Here is a 27,459-nt window from a genome sequence, read left to right as displayed (position 1 = left end):
TTATCCGTTATCCCACATGTTATGTTATACAATAATTTCAAGAGTCTTCTGAAAAAAATGTCATTATCTTTCAAGAATTCAGTTTTCTTTTGATCGGTATTTGCTTGATAATGCTCATACTTACTATGCTTTGAGGTCAGTGTTTCTTGGAGGAAATCTATTGTTCCCTCGGTTATGTCATTTCTAAGGTGAATGTGAAGCTTTCTTTTTTATGGATATTGTGTAATTTTATTTGGTTTGTCTCTTATTTAAATTCATACTATTCATGGTTGACATGAACACATGTCTTACATATACATACAGAATATGTAAACATGTCCCCTGCGGTTTGTGCATAAGCTACCTTGTTATTTCGACGCTAAGAGGATGTGTCCTAGTTTCGTCTGTCAACACTTAAACAACCCCTTCTAACTACTTATAGCTATCATTGTGATCGTCTTATAATCGTTGTGAATATATAATAGCCCATAGGTACCGTTGCGTCTTCAAACAATGACAAAACAAGAAAACGTATTACAACGAAGAAAAACGAGGTAATTCATAACCAGCGAAAATTAAAATGCAAAATCTTTCGGCCGAGTCCACCACTCAGTCTTCCCTAGCATAAGAAGAAGAATAAAAAAATGTGCTTCTTCTCGCACTGAGGACTGCTGAGTAAAGGTAGCGGGCAAAACATTTATAAGTTTCTTCTTTTTTCACTGAATTTGAATTGACTCGGTTTTTTTTGTTGGTACTGCGTTTTTCACTTTGTCACGCCAAGCCACTGTAGTCTCAGAAATTGTTTACGTCAAATAAGAAGCTAGCTGTGGCACTATATGCCTTCTTCTGGGTCTTTCGTCGCCTATATGGCAAAAATTGTGTCAGCTTTTTGATACTCGCTAGGCTGTTTGCGTTTCAATGTTTATTTAGCTTTATTTGTATTTAACTTTTTATTTGCTTTTCTTTCGCTTTCTTTGGTCACTCGACTAAAATAAAAGTAATGACCATGATCCCCTTGTAGTTTAATTGTTGAGTTTATGACTTTTTCACAAATGAGTTTATTCGGTATCTTTATTTATTTTACGATGTGCGAAACAAAAAAGTTTCGATCCTGATAATACCATATATCCTCCCCCCCCCATGTCACCCATTGAACATTTTGAAATAGCTGCTTCAGTCAGAATGTTTGGAACGTCGTCAAATTTTTTCATAAGGCCACAACACAACAGACTGTACCTTTTCTCCCATTTATCATCTACTGTTTGTGTTTATTTGTTTCCAACGCTGAGCCTGACTCCGCCATTGATATGATCAAGACAGTTGTCAAATTCTTACAGCATTTCATATCCAATTGCGATTGAGTTACACTACCTAATTTTTTTATATTAAACCGCTCAACTTTGCGGATACATCACACCGGGAGCAGAACGGATAAAAATTCGCAAATAAACATAATCATGAAGTCCCATTTGTTATTTGTAAATATTATATTAAGCATAAGACGTGGAAAAGTGCTACTTAACTAAAAAAAAGTATGAGAGAATAATGAAACATATACATACCACAAACTATGGTTACGGGACCATTGATTTCTGATAGATTCTGTCTAGTGAAATTTTTTATCAGGCACCTCAATAGTGTACTTTTTCCGACTTTCGGTGGACCAACAATGGCAACCACAATAGGGGGCGGTTCCACTGGGGTTCTGTCCACCAATGGAATATGTTGCTTCTTTGTTTTCAAATCTTGAGCCCTAAAATTAATTTAAGACAAATGTGAACATAAGCCTGTTAAAATAGGAATAATAAATAGCATTCTTCCAAAAATCGGGCGCGTAAATGAAGAAAGAACAATACAGCAAGGGATGGACGGTTTTAAATTATTTCTTTTCCATTATCAAGAAAACACTTAGTCCTGTTTCTTTCTTCATGTTTAATTGGTCATTTGTATGATACAATGGTAGTGTGATTTTCAAAATTACTTAAGTTATTATTTTATCCTCGTTTCACAAAATCACATATTTTAGACTAAGACTAAATAAATAGCGCAGTATCTCCCATATATCATTTTCTGCTTATTTGTATAAAAGGGATGAGCATGGAAACTTAGGAGGGCACTCGTTTAATCAAAAGTACTGCTTTTTAAACGGTCGACACTGATTAACTGGCGAATAGTCCCCCTAACCCTTTTTTGCCATTGGGCATGACAAACCACACACACACACGCACACACCCAACCGTCGGATAGGTTCGATGTTTCAGCGGCGTTAAATGACTTAATTTCAGACTCAGTAAAAAGCGAGATATGTTCAAGGCCCACTGAGTTTCCTACCCCCCTTTTTAGCAGAAAGTTGAATACTTAGTACATTGTTTAAATCAGAAACAACCGACATTTTCCAATCTGTAAAATTGGAGCCGCCAACCTCGGCCGTTGACCCTTCCAAACCGCCATTCTCTCCCAAAACTTTTAGCAGAAAGGTAGACATATACAACTTGTTTCAATCGGAATCGTCCAAGGAATTCTAATCCACATGGTTAAAAAACCAGAGGGGGCTCTTGCCTCAATCCCCTACCAACTTATGGTGCCTAGTTTGAACTAGAATAATAACTAAGCATATTTAACTTTCTATCAGAATAAAATCAAACTAGTTAAATGTACACTTTTCACTTAAAAATAAAAGTATAATTATACTAATAATGAAGTCATGTTCTTTCTCTAATTAATAAATGTTTAACGTTGTTAGTGATTTCCTAACCAAATACCTAGTTTGAAAAAAGCGAGAAAAAAAACAAGAAAAGTCAAATTTTCATACCAGCAGCAAAAACAAGTTGCATTTACACGTTTTTATCATAAAAGACATGTCAAAAAGCACCATCTTCAGGAAATGAATATTTCAATAAAGCTACTTTTTTCCTCTCTTAAGTGACAAATTTCCAATCTGTTTATCTACTGGCGACGGCCATTGTACATGTAATCGAAATATCCAGAATTTTTTGTTGTTTCACAATCAAATAAAGGATTTCCTCCTATTGACTTTTATTTGTATAATTTGTTTCATCTTATACTATTAAATCAATTCTAATTAAAGAATTGCTTTGTATAAAAAAGTAGGTTCTCTGATTTCTTGACTATCCTCTTAAGTCCAAAAAGCGTAAATCAAGAATTGAAATAATTTTTAATGAGCCTCAGATACATAAAATAAAAAAACAAGTTTTTTGAAATGAAAGTAAGGAGCGACATTAAAACTTAAAACGAACAGAAATTACTCCTTATATGAAAGGGGCTTTTCCTCCTCGACACCCCGCTCTTTACGCTAAAATTTTTTATTGTTTTAAAAAGTAGAGTTGCGAGAAAGAATCAAACTTTAGCGCAAGGAGCGGGGTGTCGAGGAGGAAAAGCTCCTTTCATATAAGGAGTAATTTCTGTTCGTTTTAAGTTTTAATGTCGCTCCTTACTTTCATTTCAAAAAACTTGTTTTTTTATTTAATTTCTGAAAGTTTTTGAATTAATGCATGTCTGATTTTGGCTCTCCGTACATAAATTATTAAAATGAAATTTGCTATTAATTCTTTTTTTGGCTAAATGGCTTTCTCTTAGTTTTGATCAGACGATTTTGAGAAATAAGGGATAGGGAAGGGGGCCTAGTTGCCCTCCAATTTTTTCGGTTACTTATAAAGACAACTAGAACTTTTAATTTTTAACGAACGTTTTTATTAGTAAAAAATATACGTAACTTAAGAATTAACTTACGTAACAAACTTTTATATTCTTATTTTTTTGATTATATATATGAGGGAGTTTGTCCCCTCGTTAATACCTCGCTCTTCACACTAAATCTTAAGTTTTGTCCCAATTCTTTAAGAATGACCCCTGAATCAGAAAGGCCGTAGAATAAATGGTTGAAATTACTAAAAATAATTTAGCATAAAGAGCGAAGTATTTATCTCCTTCTAAATACCTCGCTCTTTATGCTAAAGTATTTTTAGAACCCCTCATATGCGTAATAATCTCTGTTCGTTTTAAGTTTTAATGCTTCTCCTTATTTTCAATTGAAAAAACTTTTTCATGTTTATATTTTCATTGTTTTTTTTTTTTTAATAGTAATGCTAGAAAATCCTGCGCCCTTTTCATTGAACTTCTCTTCCCCCATGAAATATTCCTCCAAGGAAAGATCCTCCCATATAGTCCCCTCCCCTCCCACACCCAAACAAAAAATCCCCCTGAAAACGTGGGTACACTTCCCAATAACCATTACTGTATGTAAACATTGGTCAAAGTTAGTAACTTGCAGCCCCTCCTCCAGGGACTGTGGGGGGAAAGTCATCCCCAAAGACATAGTTATTGTGGTTTTCAACTATGCGGAACAAAATGGCTATCTCAAAATTTTTATCCGTTGACTTTGGGAAAAAAATGAGCGTAGGAGGGGGGCCTAGGTGCCCTCCAATTTTTTCGGTCACTTAAAAAGGGCACTAGAACTTTTCATTTCCGTTAGAATGAACCCTCTTGCAACACTCTAGGACCACTTGGTCGATACGATGACCCCTGGGGAAAAGAAAAAAAAAAAAAAAAAAAAACAAATAAACATGCACCCGTGATTAGTCTTCTGGCAAAAAATACGAAATCCCACATTTTTGTAGATTGGACCTTGAAATTTTTTCTATAGGGTTCTCTGATACGCTGAATGCGATGATGTGAGTTTCGTTACGATCCTATGACTTTTAGGGGGTGTTTGCCCCTGTTTTCCAAAATAAGGCAAATTTTTTCAGGCTCGTAACTTTTGATGACAAGGACTAAATTTGATAAAACTTATATATTTGAAATCAGCATAAAAATCCGATTCTTTTGATATATCTTTTAGCATCGAAATTCTGCTTTTTAGAGTTTCGTTTACTGTTGAGCCGGGTCGCTCCTTACTACAGTTCGTTACCACGAACTGTTTGATAATCTGGTTAGGGAAAACAATCTCATCCCGCACAAGATATGAGTACTATCAATTTGAACAATAACAGGATTTACGGCGACTGAGTCCAATTAAATCGAACATAGATCGAACATTTATTAAAAATTAAAAGTTATAAAATTATAAAATTTTAGTGGAAATTAGCGAACAGGGTAAAGAAACATGTTTGTACCGATAAATTATTGTTATATAGAGTATATTATATATTGTTATATAGAGGTACAATTATTTTGTACCTCTATGAGTATCAGACATGTGAGCCCGGTTAATGGAAGTTTTGCCGGAGAAGCGATTATCTACTCTATGTATTACAATAATGAGGGATCAGAGATAAACACAGATCCAAATACAGGTAAGCGAAATAACATGCTAATCAGAACCCGCATACGTTTTTGCTTCTAGTGTACGGCAAATTCCGACAAACCAGCAATAAGGCTAACCCACCATTTAGCCACAAATATGGTTATTAGTCGTAAAAGGGTAAGATATAGAGAATAAGGAGAATTCAATGAGAGCGTATCCGCAAAAAAACAAAACAAAAAAAGCAAGAGCTAAGAGCTCATATGGCACTTGTGACGAGGCCAGAAGAGCTAAGAGCCAAGAGCTCATATGGTATGAGCTCTAACAAAATTCTAAGAATCAATAGATTGATTTAAAAGGAAAATTAGAGGCTTAATGCCGGTCGGAATTTAAAATAAGAGTCTGAGTCACAATGTACTTCTAAATATCAAAATTCATCAAGATCCGATCACCCACTCGTAAGGTACAAATACCTCATTTTTTCTAATTTTTCTTCTCCCTTTAGCCCCCCAGATGGTCGAATCTGGGAAAACTACTTTATCAAGTCAATTTGTGCAGCTCCCTGACACGCTTACCAATTTTCATCGTAATAGCACGTCCAGAAGCACCAAACTCGCCGAAGCACTGAACCCCTCCCCCCAACTCCCCAAAGAGAGCGAATCCAGTACGATTACGTCAATGACGTTTCTAATTTTTCCAAATTAACACACCCCCCCCCAGCTCCTTCAAAGAGAACGGATTCGTACCAATTTTGTCAATCAAGTATCTAGAACTTGTGCTTATTCTTCCCATCAAGTTTCATCCGATCTCTCAAATCTAAGCATTTTCCAAGATTTCTATTTCCCTCCTGCAACCCCCTATGTCCTCGGATCCAATTCGAGTCGAAAATGGAGCATCTGAGACATAAGATCCTTCTATATATCAAGTTTCATAAGATAAAAATACCCCAATTTTCACGTTTTCCAAGAATTCCGGTTTTCCCCTCCAACTCCCTCTATGTCACAGGATCTGGTCAGAATTTCAAATAAGAGCTTAAAAGCACAAGATCTTTCTAAATATCAAATTTCATTAAGATCTGATCACCCGTTCGTAAGTTACAAATACCTCATTTTTCGAATTACCCCCCCCCCAACTCCACCAAAGAAAGCAGATCCGGTCCGGTTATGTCAGTCACGTATCTTAGACTTGTATTTATTCTTCCTATCCAGTTTCATCCTGATCTCTCCGCTTTAAGTATTTTCTAGGATCCCCCCCCCAAATGACGCTGGATCCAGTTGAGATTTAAAATAAGAGATCTGAGTTACGAGGTCCTTCTAAACATGAAGTTTCATGAAGATCCGATCACTCCTTCGTAAGTTGAAAATACGTCATTTTTCTAATTTTTCAAAATTAAACCTCCCCCCCCCCCAATTCCCCCAAATAGAGCGAATCCATTCCGGTTATGTCAATCATGTATCTAGGACTTGTGATTATTTTTCCCACCAAGTTTCATCCCGATCCCTCCACTCTAAGCGTTTTCCGAGATTTTAGGTTTCCCCCTCCCAACTCCCCCCCAATGCCACCAGATCCGGTCGGGATTTAAAATAAGAGCTTTGAGACACGATATCCTTCCAAACATCAAATTTCATTGAGATCAGATCACCCGTTCGTAAGTTAAAAATACTTCATTTTTTCCATTTTTCCGAATTAACCGGCCCCCCACTCCCCCCCCCCCTAGATGGTCAAATCAGGAAAACGACTACTTCTAATTTAATCTGGTCCGGTCCCTGATAGGCCTGCCGAATTCCATCGTTCTAGCTTACCTAGAAGTGCCTAAAGTAGCAAAACCAGGACCGACAGACAGACAGACCGACAGAATTTGCGATTGCTATATGTCACTTGGTTAATACCAAGTGCCATAAAAACAGAAAATATTCTGAATATTCTTCTTCATATATCTTTAAATGAAAATTAGACTTCAACTATAGTTGATGCATTCAAAATTTCGGCAGATCAAGCCAATTTCGTCTCATGTTGTTCCTGATTAGTTGTGTGTCGAACAATCTCTTAGGGATCATTCACTACGCATGGTTTCCACTGTTTCCGACGAGTAAAACCTGGAAGCGACACGCATACCCGAGCACATCTTAAGGCGCCCTGTGCACTTTATTTTCAAATTCTGGACTTGACTTCGTCAACTGGACCTGGAATTTCGATATGAGAAGGAAGGAGATGGAGTTCAAATTTTAATATGGGTAGGGGGCAGAAGTAAATCGAAAATACAATCAGAACCCAGTGCATCGATATGCCATGTCAGCAATATCTTGGGGATCGCTTTGGGGATGGAGTTGAAACTTTCATGTACTCTTTATCAAATGAAGAGGGGGACGGGGCAAGAGAAATATCAATTTAGTGTTGGGGGAGGGAGAAGAGCCTAATAATTTTGGCCTCCGATCCCGACAAAAATTAAATTTTTACACTATAAGCTACTATGAGACTTATAATTTATGCATTGTTCACTAGCGAGACAAATCAAAAAACACACAAGTGCTGCAAGGTTGTCAAAATGGCGTCTGTGCAATATCTCAGGAATAACTAAGGGTATTAAGTCAGAGCATTCATGGAATATTGAGGGACACTATGCACATCTAGATTATGAAAAAGCAATATCTGCACTATCTTGGGAACTGGAAATTCACAGCATCAGGAAGCAAATTGAAACTTTGAGGAAGCATAGGATTGGCGTCAAATAGATTTTAAATTTCGACTTGGGGAGAGAGTGCGGGCTGATACAAATTGAGCACCATGCCTATGCAGTTTATCGAAACAGCATACCTGTAATCGGCTTGGAAACGGCTTGCGGAATGGAGTTGGAATTTTCAGGCAATGCAGCAGAAAGGAAGAGAGTGTGGCAGAGGGAATTAAAAATAAGTGTTGGGTGAGGGGAAAGGGGCTAAATAATTCTTGTGTCTAATTCAGACAAAAACTAAGGTTTGACAGCGTAATCTCCCATGGGACTTAAAATTCTTGCTTGGTTAAGAAGCGAGAAAAATAAAGACACTACGTGCTGCCAGATTATTAAAACGGCGCAATTGTAATATCTCAGGAGCGGTTTAGGAGTATTAATTTAATAATTTAAGGGAATACTGAATGGAGCAAGTGGACGTTAAATTATCACTTAGAGGAAAGGGCAGAGTTAAACCAAAAGACACGATGTCGATCTCGGTTATCAAAATACCATAGGTCTATATGCAATATCCTGAAAATGAAAATGGGTCCTTAAAATTTTGATGTCACAAATCTAGGGCCCCTTGTGAGAGTTGAAAGTGATTTGAAGGCAACCATCCCCCCTCCCACACAATATTTCCCACACAGTCTACAGACATCTGAGAAAAAATTTTGAGACAGCCATTTAGTTCAAAACAGTCGAAACACAGAACAAATTTGTCTATAAGGATGACATGACCCCCAGCCACTTGGACAAGGACCATAAATTATGCAAGTTCCTATTTATTTTAGTTTAAGGGAGAGGGTAAAAGGGTTAGCCTATTTTTTCCTGCAGATTTTTGTATTTGCTATACCTACATAATTTTTTTTTCCACTTTAAGCTACTACGAGACTTATAACTTAGGCACACTTAAGTAGCAAGACAGATCGAAAGGTGCTGCATGCTGCCAGATTGTCAAAATACATAGACTTCTATTTTGTGGGGGGGGGGGAGATTATAAAGAACAGTAAATTTTGGGAGAAAACTGTGGTTATACTGATTCTTAGTGCAAAATATACGTTGTTGTTTTTTTTATGCCGATCTGCTTTAAAATTTTAGGACATATAACACCTCACTTAAAACCTCAGAGCCAACGGAACCAATCAGGGAACAAATCTGATAATACTGATTCTTGACGCCCTATTTTATTTTATTTTTCAAATAACAAAACAGAGAACTCTTAATAAATGAGTGAAACCTGCATTTAAAAAAAAATGCAGTTGCAACAAAATATAACACAGTAATGTTCTTATAATAATTTAGTCGATCAATATTAGTTTATATTCAAGATTTCTGATTGTCTTTGGTTTAAATTCTTAGTTTTTTTTGTAAAAGCTTTTTTTTCATAAATATAAGATACAAATGATGGGTCTTATCAGATGGATTCGATGTAAAATTGTTGGATTCTCATGACACCTATTTGCTATCAATAAACGAAACGGGAGGTTAAACTCAATTCTTTTTTTTTTGCATAATTCGAAGGTTTACTATCTGACGCTGATCAAAGCAGCTTTGCTAGGTGACTAGTTTGTTGTAGAGATGCTTCTTACAACAAAATAAGGTATGAAGCAATAAGTAAAAATGACAAGCAAGCTGGTAAGACATATTGCCCCCCCCCCCAAAAAAAAAAATTTGTTGCTAGTAATGTCCCAGGTTCAAGGTATATTGTCGTCAAATAAGCAGTAGGTAATAATATTCAATGATAGAACTGATATTGCAACATAACTGGTACTAACTGTGAAAAAACCCTTTAAATATTAAGTCTGATATTAAAAATCACTTCAATGTGTGAATGATTATTTAAATCGCTAACTTAAGGATGCACTAACAAGAAGTTGTATTTAAACAAATTTTTTTTTTAAAACCTTTCTGAATAATCCCTTCGACAATTTCACACATATATCAAACAGTTCGTGGTAACGAACTGTAGTAAGGAGCGACCCAGCTCAATAGTAACCAAAACTCTAAAAAACGGAACTTTGATATCAATATTTACATCAACGCCCCGCTCTTTACGCTAACATTTTTACTGCATTAAAAAGTAGAGTTGAGAGTAATAGTCAAAATTTAGCGTAAAGAGCGGGGCATTGAGGAGGGAACAGCCCATTTCATATACGGAGTAATTTCTGTTCGTTTTAAGTTTGAATGTAGTTCCTTACTTTCAGTTAAAAAACTAGTTTTTATATATTTAATTTCCACTAAATCATTAACAGTGAGGTTTGCATAAATCACTGGTCAACACCACGTAAGAATTGTAAGAGCTGATTTGCTCTTACTGTCAGTACAGCAAGAACAAAATTAAAATGTATTACCGATGAAATTGTCTCTGTGCTTTTTTGACTGAATTAATAGCAAATGCCTTCGGGTTTCTTTGTTGGGCTGTTAAATCCTGCTGATGCTCATTTTTCCCTTTTTTCTTTTCTGCTTTACGACCTGAAAATAGAATCCATGAACAAAATGTAGAAGATATCATTGTCGTTTCGACTGACGGCGAGACTGAGGATGCTTACACGGATTCAAACATACCCAAAAAGCGCAATTTAAAATTGCATGCAAGCTCCAAAAGAAAAAAGTAAAAAACATAGAAATCAAACTAAAACCAAAAAGTCTACATGTAAATATTGCGCAAAATTCGACAAAACACAGTAAAAAAGAGACCATAAAGAGGTGTAAACAAAACAGTAAATCAGATAAAAAATAAGATCGTTGGGAGCTAGCTATTGATGAGCTATGTAATAAAGATAACCAAACTTTTTTATGCCTATCTGTCCAAACAATGCCTATCCATGTGCCAAACAAGAGAATAAGTTTCGAGGATGCTATTCAAGGACGTCTGGCGTTAAAAAGATTATAGAAATGATACACTTTTGAATAGATTTAATTTTATTTGAAAATTTATTTAAAAAGCTTGGGATATCACATAGAACAGGAATATACCAAAAACAGTCTGACAGCTGATACGTAAAAGGAGAAAAATTGGAGAAGCAACTATTAATTTTTCTAAGAGATTAAGCAGGGAGGGGGAGGTATTTTCTTGTTATGGATGTTAGAAACATAGATTCCCTATAGGGTCCTGAAATATAGCAGCCCTAAGAAGCTGTGTACTGGTCCGGGTCAACGGAGGTGGAGTAGGATGAAGTAGGGAAAAATGTAAGAAAATAAATACTAACAATACTAGTCTTCGTAGAATTTAATTCCATGTCCCAAGTGCCACCTTCCTCAGCAACAACTATGATTATTTCAGTGGTTACTTTGGATATTATTGTAGGAAATTTTGGGACACATAAATCATGCATAAACACGGACAGGGGACTAATTGCCAAGACTTTTAATCACTGCTAGAAAGAAAAGAGGTCCCGAAAAAGTACCCTGAAGGATACCGCCATGGCTAGAATTTTTCCAAAAAATTGCTGATCAGAATTCTTTTAAAAGTTTACTAATTAAAATGCTGCAGACAGCTAAAGGTGAAGGTAAAAAGAAGCAGGATTAAGCCAAAATGTTGATTTTTTTAAGTTTCTTGGCATCGTGAAAATAAAATGAACAAATAACATGTTTTGAAACTATTACTGAGGATATCTAACTGTCATCACTAAATATAATAATCTCTGCCATTGAAACAAATAAAAGGCTTAAAAAAGAATCAACCCCAGTACCTGGTCACACACTGTCAAAAATCAGTCTACTACAACTTCTTCTCAATTAAGGGGATAAATTTCATTTTCCGGAAATGAGGGACTGGTTTTTGTGATTTCATTAAAATGCCTGCAACGGCCAAGATAATTTTTTAGCAGAAAATTAGAACTAATACTTTACAGACGTCTAAGGGACAAAAGCTGAGAATTTTCACCTTTCGAATTTTATTTTTATTGTCCAAAGCTGAAACTATCAAGAAAAGTAAAAGCAAGGGGGTTTATTAACGCTGGCGTTAGTAGGTAGAGAGGGAGTGCGAGACTGAAATAAAGTGATTGCTAAATACATTCGCTTTTTCAGTTGTGAATAGGAAGGAGGATCTAATAAAAGAAAATCTACACAATTCGAATTTTTACCACATATGTTGTATTTTTTTTTACCTCTGCTTTCTTTTTTTCTGCATGTTCATAATAAATAGTTACAATTTGCTTATTTACTTCATATCAACCTTTAGTAGGTGATTTGCAAGACAAAACATTCTTGCTTGAAAAGGTTTATGTTATGGCTAATTAAAGTTCTTCGACTATTTTTTAATTAATAGGCTAGAGTTCAGGTTATCTGAACAACTTTTCTTGTTCATCTTAATTTTTTTTTTTAATTAAAGCTTTCTGCATTGATCAAAGCAGTTTTGAAAACAGAAGTGGTTGGAAAAGAAAAGAAAAAGCGGTTGGTTTTACAATGCAGAGGTCTAGAGGGAATGGTAAGAGTTCGCTTGTGTTGAAGGGGCAACACTTTAGTTTTGTTCTTTTTATAAATTTTTTTTTTCTATTCTACTAATTTCGCTTGAAAGTGGTACCTCCGCAGGTGTTTCAGGAATTGTAGACCTCTTGCCACACTGAAGAATAAGATACTAAAAGTTCGAAACTGCATACAATCCTTGACTAGGAACAAAAAAAGAAATAGTTTTCACTTGATCTTGAGCCAGAACCTACAGTGGGTGAGGTGAATCGGAGTTTTATAACATATTACAGAAGACTGTCTGAAGTTGTTTTCATAGGCTTTTGTTGCTTAGGGCCCTTTGATGGGTACACTGAACTTGATGAATATTATATATTTGGAATCAGCATACTAAGTCAATTCTTTTGATATGTCTATTGATATTAACTCCGTTTTTTAGAGTTTCAGTTACCATTGAGCCGCGTCGTTCCTTATTTACAGTTCGTTATCACAAACTGCTTAATATTTTCATAGGATAACAAAACAGAAAGTTAAGAGGTAGGCTAAAGCTCTAGCGTTGGCTATGGTAAGAACCATAAGGCTTCAATGCATTATTTCTTTTTTTTTCCAGAGTCACCTCATATGGAAGGGATGGGCATAGAAACCTTGGAGGGGACTCCTTCGATTAGAAACTGAAAGTTCTAGTGCCCTTTTTAAGAGCCAAAAGTAATCGGAGGGCAACCAGCCCCCTGCAACGCTCTTTTCAGTTGCCTTCCTTCGCCCCAAGACATCCAATCAAAATTTTGAGGTAGCCATTTGTTCAAAATAGTCTAAAGATAAAACAACCATGCCTCTAGGGATGACATAACCCTTCACAGCCCCTGAAGCAACGACTGTATTTTATGCAAGTTGCTCATTGTTTGCATATAGGGTGTGTCAATAGGAAGGGGGGGGGGCATGTTTGATCCTGAGTCTCCATGTGGCATACCTATGGTATTAAGGTGACACTTTCAGTAAATGTTGAGGGAGATGTTGAATAAAATCAATATACACTATGTGCCTGTTGGTTCTCAAAAGGGCGTATCAGCAATGTCTCAAGAACGGCTGAGGGTATTGAGTTGAAACTTTCACGGCATATTGAGGGGTATTTTGAAATGATTGGAGGGTAACCACTACCTCCCAATTTTTAGATGCCGCTCCTCGGTGCTAATCGAATTTTGAAATAACAATGTTGTTCAAAATAGTCAAAAGGTATATTAGCTGTGCCTTCCGGGGTGCCAAGCTCCCCATAGCCTCCAGTGCATGGGCTGGTAATTATGCAACTTGCCTGTTGTTTATATACAGAATTTATCATTGGGAAAGCTGGGGAGGACTGTTCAACTTTCAGGAAAAAGTTAAACAATTCAGGGGGATTGTTAAAAGTAAAGAGAAACTTTCAGGAAATGTTGACAGGGTTTTTGAACAGACTCAAAACACACTATATGCGTGCTGTCTGTCAAAAAGGCTTATCAGCAATACCTCGGAAACGGTCAAGGGTACTGAGTTGAAACTTTCAGGCTATATTGAGGGGGTGTTGAAAAGTGATCAGAGGGCAACCAGGTCCCTTTGCCCTTTTTACATGCCTCCCCCCTCTTAACACTGATAAAAAATCTGAGACAGCCATTTTGCTTAAAATAGTTTAAAGGTCCAATAACTATACCTCTGGGGATGACACTCCTCCCCAGGCCTCAGAGCAAAGATTGTTAATTATACAATTGACATATTGTTTTCATACTCGAATAGGATTTATTATAGGAAAAGGGGAAGGGCAATGTTTGATTCTGAAAGGTCCGAAAAGGCTGAGGGTACTAAGGTGAAACTTCGGGGAACGTTGAGGGGAAAGTTGAACAAATCAAAAGACACTATGTGCATTCAAGTTAACAAAAGGGCGTATTTCCTAATCCCTCGGGGTATTAGAAATACCCTAACTTGAACACAAAATATGTATAATGGCTGTCAAAAGGGCTTATCAGCAATATCTCAGAAAGAGCCAGGGGTACTGAGTTGAAACTTCCAGGTTATTTCGAGGGGGTATTGAAAAGTGATCAGAGGGCAACCAGGTCCCCTTGCCCTTTTTAAATGCTGCCCCTTCTCAACACTTATCAAAAATCTGAGATAGCTTTTTTGCTTAAAATAGACAAAAGGTCCAATAACTATTCCTCCGGGGGTGACATTACCCCTGAACAGGCCCCAGGACAAAGGTTATTAATTATGCAATTTACCTGTTGTTTACCTACTCGTATAGGATTTATTATTGGAAAGAAAGAGGGGAATGTTAAATCCTTAAGGGTCCAAAAAGGCGGAGGGTACTAAGGTGAAACTTCAGGGAATGTTGAGAAAAAAATTGAACAAATCAAAAGACACTATGTCTTTTGATTCATCCAAGTTATCAAAAGGGCGTATCTCCTAATACCTTGGGGTATTATAAATACCCTAACTTAAAACATTCAAGGCTACTGCTGCTACTATTACTGCGACTACGACTGCAACTACTTGCAAGTGCTACTGCGACTACTCACGATTGTGACTACTTGTGACTGATTGCGAGCGCAACTAATTGCGACTACAAATACTTGCGACTGAGACTGTTTACGACTGTGACTATTAGTGGTTGAAACCACTTGCTACAGTGACAGCGACTATTTGTGACTGCGACTACTTGCGACTACAACTTCTTGTGACTACAACTGCGACTACGACTTCTTGTGACTAAAATACTGGTGACTTCAACTAGGACTACTTGCAAATTTTACTGCAACTACTTGCAACTGCGATAAGGATTATGTTCGACTGCGACTACTTGTGGCTTTGACTAAAACAGCGACCTCTTACAGCGACCTGACTTACAACATCCCAGGAAACTCTCATTTCCCTTAGATATTTCTTTATGTTATCCTCTCATCCCAATTGTGGACTGATCTCAGTATGTGGTTGGGGTCAGTCTCATAAGTTCTCAGAAACTGATAAGGGTATTAAGTTGAAACTTTCAGATAATTTTTCAACATATCAAGAGCAGCTAAGATTACTAAGTTGATGCTTCCAGAAAATTCTGATTGGGATTTTGAACTAAATGAAGATATTTTTTGCATCTAATTTGTCAAAATGGCATGTTTGCAAGATCCCAGGAGCAGTTAAGGACACTATATTGGAAATTTCAGAGAAAGTTAAAGGGTATGTTGAACTTAATCAAAAAATGAAAAAAACAAGTTTTTTAAATGAAAGTAAGGAGCGACATTAAAACTTAAAACGAACAGAAAGTACTCCGTATATGAAAGGGGCTTTTCCTTCTCAACCCCCCGCTCTTTACGCTAAAGTTTGACTTTTTCTCTTATCTCTACATTTTAAAACAGTAAAAAACTTTAGAGTAAAGAGCGGGGCGTTGAGAAGGAAAAGCCCCTTTCATATACGGAGTAATTTCTGTTCGTTTTAAGTTTTAATGTCGCTCCTTACTTTCATTTAAAAAACTTGTTTTTTTTATTTAATTTCTGAACGTTTTTGAATCAATGCATGTTTTGATTTTGGCTCTGCAGAGGAATAATTAAAACGAAATTTGTATATTTTTTTTTTTTTTTTTTGGCTAAATGGCTTTCTCATAATTTTGATCGAATGATTTTGAGAAAAAAAGAACGGGGGAGGAAGCCTAGTTGCCCTCCGATTTTTTGGTTAATTAAAAAGGCAACTAGAACTTTTAATTTTTTACGAATCTTTTTATTGGTAAAAGATTTACGTAACTTATAAATTAGCTTACGTAAAGAACTTTTGTATTCTCATGTTTTTATTACATATATGAGGGGGTTCGCGCCCTCGTCAGTACCTAGCTCTTTACACTAAAGCTTAAATTTTGTCCCAATTCATTAAGAATGACCCCTGAATCACAAAAGCCGCAGAATAAATAGTTGAAATTACTAAAAATACTTTAGCGTAAAGAGCAAGGTATTAGAAGGCGGTGAGCCCCTCATATGGGTAATAATTTCTGTTTGTTTTAAGTTTTAATGCTGCTTCTTACTTCCAGCTGAAAAAAAAACTTTTTCATATTTATTTTTTCATTGTTTTTTTTAAGTAATGCTAGTAAATCCTGCGCTCCCTTCATGGAAATTTTCTTCCCCCATGACAAATTCCTCGATGGAAAGTTCCCCCAGCATATCCCCCTCTTCTCAACCCCTGCCTCCAACCAAAAAGTCATCCTGAAAACGCCTGTACACGTCCCAATAACCATTACTATATGTAAGCACTGGTCGAAGTTTTGAACTTGTAACCCCTCCCACAGGGACTGTGGGGGAGTAAGTCGTCCCCAAAGACATAGTTATAAGGTTTTTCGACTACGCTGAATAAAATGGCTATCTCAGAATTTTGATCCGTTGACTTTGGTAAAATAATTAGCGTGGGAGGGGGCCTAGGTGCCCTCCAATTTTTTGGTCACTTAAAAAGGGCACTAGAACTTTTCATTTTCGTTTGAATGAGCCCTCTCGCACTATTCTAGGACAACTGGGTCGATACGATCACCCCTGGAAAAACAAAAACAAAAAACAAACAAACAAACAAATAAACACGCATCCGTGATCAGCCTTCTGGCAAAAAATACAAAATTCCACATTTTTGTAGATAGGAGCTTGAAACTTCTACAGTAGGGTTTCGTTAGAGTAGAGTTTCGTTAAGATTCTATGACTTTTAGGGGGTGTTTCCCCCTATTTTCTAAAATAACGCAAATTTTCTCAGGCTCTTAACTTTTGATGGGTAAGACTAAACTTGATGAAACTTATATATTTAAAATCAGTATTAAAATGCGATTCTTTTGATGTAGCTATTGGTATCAAAATTCCATTCTTTAGAGTTTTGGTTTCTATTGAGCCGGGTCGCTCCTTACTACAGTTCGTTACCACGAACTGTTTGATACACTAATTGCATCTTTGTTTTCAAAAGAGCGTATCTTCAATTTCTTAGAAACGGCTAAAATGAATAGCCTCATGAAACACAAGGATAACAAATACTCATATAGATAAACAAATAAAACCTAAAACGAGTAAAAATTAATATGAACACTTAAGTCCAACCTAAAAGGAACAAAAATTGCTTCAAACAGGAGTTTGACTACTGCCAAACTGGGACGTTTTAATGACCTTCAGTTTGGGTTTAGGAAAGGTCATAGCACTGAACATGCAATTCTGTCACTCACACAGTTTATACACGATACTTTAGATAAAAAAAACAAATTCGGCTTCTACTTTTTCTTATTTATAATAACGACATCAACAGGGCGCTGGAAGAACTCGGGCAAAATGTCCTATTCATTGACGATACGGCCTGCAAAGTGTGGGGTGCTGATGAAATGTCGCTTAAGAAAAACATATTGGCAGCTTTCAACAGGATAGAACTTCGTTTAATGCAAATCAATTATCTGATAATATGTCAAAAACCAAGTAAATGATTTTCTCTCGTGCTGGCCAGTCACTACCTGAACTTAGTAGACTAACCATTGATGAATCTACTTATTAAGAGCGTTTATCTACTATGAGATATTTAGGTGTGCTAGTTGATCAGAATATATGAAGTTGACAAGGAATGTTAGAATATTGCAGTAATTGAAATTTGTACTACCTTTTCATGCAATGAGATCGGTACATTTTGCCCTAGTAATTTCTTATCTGAGTTATTGTTCCCCGATTTCCCTGAATACGTTTAAAACTCATATAAAACCACTTCGAAGACAGCAAAATCAAGCACTGCATATCCCAAAAACTTTCATCCCCTCCCCAATTTCCTTGCCCTCAAAATCACCAATTAAAAGTATATATTATTTGGAATTATAACTATCTGTTCATGGAATGATGTTTTGTATTAAGTATTTTGCCAAAATTCTAACGAATTATTTTTATACTATGGGACTATTTAACCAATTTGAGCATGATTATGGAATAAAGGGATCTTTTGAGTATGTTGAACCCCGAGCACGCACTGAAAGATCGAGGTTCTTACTCAAGCACTGCATAACCAAACTTCGAAATGTGCACGGATCGGGTCTTAATCTCGATCTAACTGTTGGTACACTACGGGGGCAATTAAAAACTCTTAGTAACCCTTTGATCTTTCTTTTCTTTTTTGTTATGGTCGTCCTGCTGACTCATTCTCTTGATCGAGTTTCCCCACGGCTTCACTTCATTTTTTTCTTTCTTTCTCTTTTTCTATTTGTTATGGTATTCTCTATTTGGCTGCTGGCTTGGGGTGATGCTTGGTAAGTCGTACATTTTCTTTTTTTTATTCATTTATAGAAGAGTGCGATAATGTATAAATACAGTAATATATTATATAATAAATTATTTTGTTTTTATTTGCTATTGATGGCCGGTAATACAAGCTAGACTCTCAGTGGGGCATACCCTTATTGTATTTGTATTTAGTTTGTAAATAAAAAGAACCTGAACCTCCAAAATATAAACCTACTAAATATAAAGCCTATTGCATCATTTGCGTTTAATTGAAAATAAAACATGTTCTGAACATTTCTTTTATAATTATAGCATCAAAAAATTACTGATAAATAAAATCTTGAATTAATAAGATTTTCAGGAATTAATATCCTTACATACTAAACATGTTTAGAAAAATTACAGCACACAATTCAAAATTCTTTCAGTTTTCAATAAAATCCGAATTTACACAACAGGGTTGAGTTGCCTTTAGTCTATAAAAGAAGCATTTAGTTGGAACTTTCAGGGAATGCTGGGAGGATTTTGAACTAAATCAAAAGATATTATGTGCATTCAGGTTATTAAAACTGTGTGAGAAATATAAACCAATAGTTTAATTCTTAAGCCAAATGCTTGAAAAACTGGAGAAACATTCATTATATTAACCAATAGTAAACTTTGACAATAAAAAACGAACAGAAATTAATTTCCAAGAGCTTCCCGAAAAAGAGGTTTTCAAAGAAAAGTAAAGAGTCATATCAAAACTAAAGACGAACAGAAATAAAGTTCTATAACAATTCAAACCCAAAACGGCTAGAAATTACTATCAAAGAATATATGAAATTCAAAACGAACAGAACTTAAAATGAATAATCTCATGAAACAAAAAGATAACAAATACTAATATAAATGAATAAATAAATCCAAAAACGAGTAAAAATTAAAATGAATACTAAAGTCAAACTTAAAATGAACGAAAATTGCTTCAAACAGGAGTTTGGCTACTGTTCCCTCTCCTAACTACCAACCTACTAATGCGTTTTGCAACATGTGCGCTTAATTGAAGACAAAATATGTTTTGAACATTTTTTTATAATTATAGCATTGAAGGAAAATACTGACAAATAAAATCTTGAGCCGATAAGATTTTCAAAAATTAATATCCTTATATACTAAACTTATTTTGTTTTTATTAGTTCTTTTCTGTCATCTTCATTATTATAGTGTTTTGTTTTTTTATGTTTACAAAAATTACAGCACACTATTCAAAATAAATACGGTTTTCAACAAAACCCGAATTTACGCAATAAGGTTAAAACACTTTAATCTAAAAAAGAAATATCTTTTCATGGGTCTAAAACGGCTGCCGCATGCTTTTACAAGGCATTTCTTTTTGTGATTTTAATTAAGCTTGCTATTTTATTTTCTATGTTTGGGACTGGTGTAGAGGATTGGTATCAGACATTCCTCCTAAGCTGTAATAGTTGTTTCATTTGAAATTGGTGGTTCCCCATGTAGTAATATTAAAAAGTTGACACATGGCAAAAAAAGAAAATTTTTACTTATTAGCTGTAAGTTTATGGGATAAGTACCTTGGGTCAATTCGACATACGAATGACGATTTTCATAGGTAAACTGCCCTTCTTTGACTTACAATTAATTTGAAACTTACAGGGCAAGTAATTTTGTCCCAAGAAACAGAATGAATGGATTTTCAATGGCATCCACTACTTATGAACCCCATCTACATTCTGCATTACATTTTCTGAATCACTTTAAAATTTTGAAGGAGTATAGCTGCTGCCAAGGACATATTAAAGAAATTATACACAGTGATAACTTTGCACTCCATGTGCAAGCAGGCTTCAAAGCTTCGTTGTTCAGGGTTTTCTCCTCTATTACAATGAGTGATTTGTAAGCCAGAATCATAAACCTTTTAATCCTCAAGGACAAGAGGTTACATACGTGTAATACTTTTGTCTCCTTTTAATTGCTTCTGTTATATTTTACAGCAAGGAAATTTGTCTTCATGCAAATAGGTTATGTGATGATTGCAAATAAAAATACAATGCAATAAACATAAATTGTGTACTTATTGTTTTAACCATGAACTTTTGTGTGAATGCTGCATTTGGGGATGCTTTGGAAGTTCTATTTTTCAAGGCACTACAAACAGAGGAAAACAAGTAAAAAAAAAAGACTAGAGAGAAGATTAATTGTGGTGAACAAATAGAGATGCATTGATTGCTTGTCAGAAAGTGTCCCTGCGGTTCTAAAAAAATTACATGGCTATACTAAATAGGGGCAATGATGAGCAGAATAAGAGGAATATGAATGCAATTTTAATAACTTTATATCTTGCTACGTAAACATTATTAGGTTGCTGTATCTTCAGTAAGCATGGGCACTGTTCTCTTTTTCAGACGAAACAGAAAAAAAAATAAACAGGGTTTGAGTGAAACAGAACAGAAAGAGAACAGGTCAACAAAACGGAGAAGACCAGTTCTGGGTCAGTTTTCTGGCAAAAAAAAAAAAGAAAACAGCTGTTTTCATTCACAAAACAGCTGAATAAAGAGCTTTTTTTGTAACAACTAAAGTTTAAAAAACAAGAGCCAAGAGCTGAAATGGCAGTTGTGACAATGTCAGAAGAGCCAAGAGCTTCTTCCCACCAAGTTTTATTATGATCTCATTGAGACTTTTCGATAATAAATTAATTGTCGTCATCAATTTATACAGTCGGCTCAAAATCATCAGTGCTTAAGCAGAGCCCATAGTTGCTATGTGAGGGGCAGCCCCCCCCTCCAGACCATGCTTTGCCACTTCCCCCATCCTCATTGTTCAGCAGCCATCTTAAACAAAAATATGAAAGAAGAAAAATGAACGGGAAAAATAGACTTCTTCCTGCAAATTTAAAAATATTATGCTTCCTTGTGGCTTAAAACAGCCTTCGAAGATTTTATTATTTCGTAATAAATTTGTGTAACAGACAAATCAAAAGAAAAAAAAACGAAGTCTGAGGGTAGCTTCCATGTTTTGACAGCACTTCGTCACAGAAAATACTCTTCTATGCTTCCACCAAATTCATTTATTTGGCAAAAGTAAAATGAAATTTCTCAAATTATGGATTTCAAAGGAACTTAGACCCTTTGCTGAACAACATTTTCTTTCAGTTTTCACTTTTCTTGAATAAGTTTTCAATGGATGCAAATAGAAGGACAATTGCACTTTTTGATAACTTTTTTGCAGCAGAAAATACTTTCTCCGACCCACATGCTTGCTCTATCATAGATTAAATGAAAAAAGTTTTTTTTTTCAACTCAAAGTAAGGAGCAACATTAAAACTCAAGACGAACGAAAATTGTATATGAAGGGGTTGCCCCCCTCCTCAATACCTTGTTCTTCACACTGAAGTTTTTAGCAATTTTAAAAAGCTCCCTATTCTAATTAAACAGCACTTGTGTTTCAGGAGTCATTCTTAAAAAATTGGGACAAACAGCCAAACATTACTGGAAACAGCAAGGTCTTGAGGAGGGGGGTAGCCCTTCATATATGAAATAATTTCTATTCATTTTGAGTTTCAATATTGCTCCTTATTTGTGAGTTGAAAAAACTTGTTTATTTCCTCTCATGTAAAATACACTCCCTCTTTAAAGTTCCTTCTAGACAATTCCATCTTCACTAAAAATTCCCCCTTCACTCTGCAAAATTTCTTTCAGAAGATTAAGTCTGAAAAATTCTTCTTACCATACTTTTATTTTAAAATATTTCAAGTTCTTATCACTTTTTTAGATCACTCCAGAGCCCTTCCTCCCTTCCAAGGAAATTATTTCCCGAAAATCCAAAGTAAAGTAAGTAAAGGATACAGCATTAGACTTCACAGTCCCTACCAGCAGTGCTGATCTCCTTTTCTTGGCCCTTCAGCCAGGATGGTTGGGGGCCAACCATCCTGTGCTTTCACACACCCTTCCTGTTTACCTTCAACATATTTCTTCAGGTACCCATTTAGAGCTGGGTCGGCTCTGGCTAAGCTTACAGAGTCACGCCACTGATCCCACTGACCCCCATCCCAAACTGAACAATTGGATACACTGGGATCCAAAGACACTGAAAATTCCCCCAAACAATAACCCCAGAACATCTCCACATGCAAAACTGAGCAAGCAAAGAAAGAGTGAGACAAATAAAAAGAATTTCGTATAGGAATTCTGTCAAATTCCTTAGTGTAAAATATTCCCTGGAAGGTTGACCCCAGAAATTTCCCTCCACATGGAAAATTATCCCCATGGAAACCAACTCTAAATACAAAATCCCCTTTGAAAAATTTCTGAATAGTTCCAAATAACAAATGCTATATGTAAACAATGGTTAAATTTTGTAGCTTAAAGATATATCTCCAGGGGCTAGGACAACAAGACCTAGATATACAAGAACATATCAAACTTGTATCACTAAAATAAAATTGGAAACAGAAGAAAAACAGGTAGGAAATAAACCAAAATAGACAAACTAGCTATTATAAAAACAGAAACAGAACAGGAAAATAAAAGACACATAATCTATTTCTGTTCTGTTCTTCTTTTTTATGAATAGAACAGAAACAGGTGCTTTGAAAACAGAACAGAAAATAGAAACAGTGCCCATGGTTAATCTTGAGGTAATATACAATATGTTACATTTTCAGAAGCTTTGTCAGAAAGATACAGCTTAAATGTTTACTTGGTGGAATGGTGTACATACATAAGTGCAAAGAAGGACTCAATTGTGTAGGGGAGGGGGGAATTTTAGAAAAAGAAACTCTCCCACAAAAATCATATCCTAGGAGACTTTTATTTGAAACATGCAAAAATCCATTTTTATAGGCAAAAATCACACCTTTTCAACATCAGTTGATTTAATGATGTGCATGAGAATGATTTGGTTCACTTTTTGAAGCATCAAGCTTTGTTAACTAGATAAAATGTAAGCCAAAAATTGAATTGAAACATAAAAAAATAGAGAAATTGATAGACTCAATATAATTCATTAATATCAAACTTTGTCTTCTATACATCCAGTGCCTGCTGACACACATCTAAGATAAGAAGAAATGGACAATAAAGTTTGCCATTCAATAGAATCATTGCTACTATAACATAGATTTTTGTACATTAAAGGCGTTGAGCTACAGTCTAAATCTTACCTGCATGTCTTTCTCTGTGTTGTTTTTTCTTGTCAAAAATGTCCTCATCCATTGCCTATGATAAGAAAAACAGGTATAATTTAAATAAAACAAAGGAACAAAAAAAGAAAACAAATTTTAAATACTAAAAATACTGAATATTTCGACTCTATGTCCAGGAGCCTTTACCAATAGAAAAATGTTAAAGTCAAATTAAATGCAATGTATAAAGACAAAAAAAAAACATATAAAACTCACATCTTAATAACCTATAGAATGCTGCAAACACTGTAAATAGCCTGAAATACTATGCAAAAATAACCAAAGATTATCTCTAGAACACCAAATTTTCTCTTGCATAATTTCAATCTGGCAATGGTTACCTAGCAAAAAAGAAATACTATATTTACTTGAAAGAATTTATGTACACATCAGGTCACTACCTGTGACTAAAATTGCAAGGTCAAGATCATTTGAACTATATAGGTAATCTAGGGTTATATATGGCAATAGGTCAAAGGAACTTGTGTATTATAAATTGAATGGATTTTTTTATTTGTTAAAATAGCTGACTCTTTCTAGCATTGACCCAATCCCAACTTTTGCTCACAAGAAGGACACTTATTTGGGGGCTAAAATGAAACACATAACAGATTGAAATTTTTACCTTCCCCTAATTAAGTTGTTGTAAATTGGATATAACCTATATTCTCTTTCATTTCTATTAATGCTAATGCCCCCCTAAAATAATTTTCTTTTAATTCCTAAAATTTCTTGGACACTTTTCAAAAGCCCAACAGAGATGTCCATTATTTTTTGTTTTGATCAAAAAATATACTATATGCAGAAAGTTAAATAAATGTTCTGCTAAGGCTGATACAAAACTTTCTGTCTTTTATTATATTTTAAAGGGCAATCTGTGGCATTTTTATGTTGTTGTAATCTATTTTCTAAGGTTTCCTGCATCCTTCCAATGTAAAATTTACAACAAGAGCAAGAAATTTAGTATATTTCAATTTCTATATTTTTTTGGAATCTTATCTTTTCTATTATTCAGTAAAGAGCCTATGATTAGTGGAAATTTCAAAGCCTTTTGTTATATTTGTTGGTTCTTTTCTTAATTTTTTAAATGAAATTGGAATATGAGTTATGTAATTGATTTTTTATTTGACTCATCTTCCTCTGTTATTTCCAGCTCCATTAACTTTTTCTTTCTTTTTTCTATGCTTTGAGAAGTCATCTTTTTGGGATGTCCACTACAAAAGACAAATAATAGTTGTTGTCTGTAGTTTTACAATAAATTGAAAAAGCTAATTCATTATTATCTCTATGGATAAACAGGCTTGATTAATTTGATACTTCTATATTAAGAAGTTTATTTTTTAAGAATTCTGAGTCTTTTACATAAGAATTTGGATGATATAACAGAAGTTTAAGTGAATTTGCTGACCATTTTTCAATGTTTTCTCTCAGTGCTTTTGGGGTTGATACTATAGGTCTCAGAGGAATATCTATTTTATGCATTTTTGGTAGACTGTTTTTTCTTGGGCAAACTTACTCTTTTGGAGAGAATGTATGGTCCATCTGTAGTGTAATATTTCTATTGATCTTAAGATCAGATCAGCAACATAATTTCTTAATTTTGCTTCATAAGATTCAGTGGGGTCTGTTTCAGGTTTTTATAAGTCAAATCATCATTCAGCACTGTTTCTAATTTACTATTGTAGTCATCATTTTCTAGAATTACTATTGTAGTACTATTATCAGCTTCTCTTATTATTACAGAATCATCTGTTTTTAGATCTTTCAAAGTTTTTATACCTTTTTTTTCCAGTTTCCTTGGAAATTATTAAAAAAAATTCTAAATATTCACAACACCAGTCTTAAATCATGTCTTTTATAAATCCCTGTCTTAACCTTTGGAATTTTTTCTTTGATTGGTACTTTTTTAAAATTTAGCATAAAAAGGAGATAATTTGGATTAAATGTCAACAGGAAAGGGTAAAATTCTAGTTTAGTGACTTCTTGCTATCTTGGAAAGGGGTTAGGTTAGGAAAATGAAACTTTCAGGGATGGGTCTACAGGCTAAAGTATATCCCAGGAAGGTATTTCAAAGTAACCTAGAATTCTGAGTCATATCAATGTTTTGACACAAAACATTGAAGAATTTTACCTAAATTCTACTCAAATAACAGGAATTGCATTTTCAGAACTAAAGGCAGAGAAAAAGCAACTAGTAACTGAAAATTAAGGTAAAATGTTCTTTTGTCAAAATTTCAAAAGGTATAGACCTGTCATGTAGGCAAATTTCAGGGCCCTCTAGAGGGAGAAGGAGTGGAGATGGGTACTTTAAAACACCTTCCTGGGACATAATTTAGCCTGTAGACCCATCCCTGAAAGTTACATTTCAGGTATAGGCTATCCCAGGGAAAAGGGTATTATCTTTGAGGAGTTGCAATGGTTTTAAGATTGAATTTCCAAGTAAAGCAATTATTAGGCTATATTTAGAAAGAACATAAAAATGTCATTAAGAGGTGTGTTTACCTTATTTATAGGTTAGTCACATAAACTTCCCCAAATTTGCATAAAATTCTGATTCTAAATTAATGTTTGTTTTTAAGCAGCCTCATTAGTGAGCTAATCCAGAAATTTACCAATCCCTGGGGTACTGGATACCCGAGAGCTCCTTATCAGAAATTTGACCCTAAATCTTCTTCTTCTTCTTATTCAGCAGACGGGCTTTTCAGTTGATACTATTTAGCCCTTTTCCTTTTGGCTCACTCTGTGAGATCGACAGAGCTATGGAGCTGGTTATCTATCAATTGTTACCAACAATTATTCTACTTCTTCTTGAATTCAAGATCTCCGTTTTCTTTTACTTGCCCGATTGCTTACCCGACTAATCCAAGCGTTTTATGAGATGCACATGACGTCAGAGGCTAGTCGGATTACCCCCTCGAACGCTCCAGTATTACTTGTTCGTGGGCTAACACTTGCTAACCCCGAAAAAAAAGATTAATCCGGATTAGTGACGTCAATGCTGTATATTTTTGAAAATGGATAAACATCTGAAATCGTTTTAAAATTAATAAGAGATGATCTACAAAGATTAAATAAATATGGTATTTTTGTTTGCTTCCAGCATATTCCTAGTCATAAAGGACTGATTCATAACGTGACTGCTGATAGGCTAGCAAATGAAGCTGCAAATATTGACACCCAACCAGAATCAAAATTGGGGAACCTACGAGATATTATGAAACGCCGTGGTCAAATAAAATGTCTACCATTTCGAAATTCCCCATTTCGTTCTAGAGAAGACACAGTGTGGTACTATAGACTGAAATCAGGATATCTTTTTCTGAATTCTGTCCGATTTCAATGGAATTTGTATCATTCTCCACTATGCAGGTGGTGTTTAACAACAGAGGAAACTCCCCAACACATATTTTTTGATTGCCAAATACTTGCACCCGAAACTAATAAGATTAAGATAATTTGTAAAAAACTAAAGATTGAAGAAATGTTTGACTCCATCATTAGTTTTCAACTACCTCCTAATACTGAAAGGCCGATCTATAGGGTGATGATCCAAATTATGAAAAAGACAATGGAAAACGAGCTAATTTAGTAATGAAGATCTACTGTGCAGAAGAGAGCAAGAGTGAGTAGGAAGAGCCGTATTGGTACCGGCCGGCCTCTTGGCCTTAAACTGCTGGGGACAGGTAGCTCAAGTACTCGCACT

General features: G+C 35.2%; 1 protein-coding gene across 7 annotated transcripts in view; it reads right to left on the bottom strand.

The window, feature by feature from the left end:
- The window catches only part of LOC136042075 (ribosome biogenesis protein BMS1 homolog), a 109,077-nt gene extending 82,485 nt beyond the window's left edge, over nucleotides 1-26,592 (bottom strand). For 2 of the 7 annotated variants that reach the window (XM_065726960.1, XM_065726963.1), the window contains exons 1-4: nucleotides 26,369-26,580; nucleotides 23,736-23,790; nucleotides 10,298-10,418; nucleotides 1,542-1,732 (exon numbers count right to left, since the gene is read on the bottom strand). In XM_065726960.1, the coding sequence (XP_065583032.1) occupies nucleotides 1,542-1,732; nucleotides 10,298-10,418; nucleotides 23,736-23,787 (364 nt within the window). In that variant the 5' untranslated portion in view covers nucleotides 23,788-23,790; nucleotides 26,369-26,580. Of the gene's footprint in view, nucleotides 1-1,541; nucleotides 1,733-10,297; nucleotides 10,419-23,735; nucleotides 23,791-26,258 lie in introns of all 7 variants that reach the window. The other 5 variants (XM_065726962.1, XM_065726967.1, XM_065726961.1 and 2 more) reach the window with 5 other exon arrangements.
- Between the last annotated feature and the right edge of the window lie 867 nt (nucleotides 26,593-27,459).

This window comes from Artemia franciscana, unplaced genomic scaffold, assembly GCF_032884065.1.
Source record: "Artemia franciscana unplaced genomic scaffold, ASM3288406v1 PGA_scaffold_62, whole genome shotgun sequence".
Classification (NCBI taxonomy): domain Eukaryota; kingdom Metazoa; phylum Arthropoda; class Branchiopoda; order Anostraca; family Artemiidae; genus Artemia; species Artemia franciscana.
The sequence above is the reverse complement of the archived record's forward strand: the minus strand, read 5'-3'. Positions and strand labels throughout refer to the sequence as shown.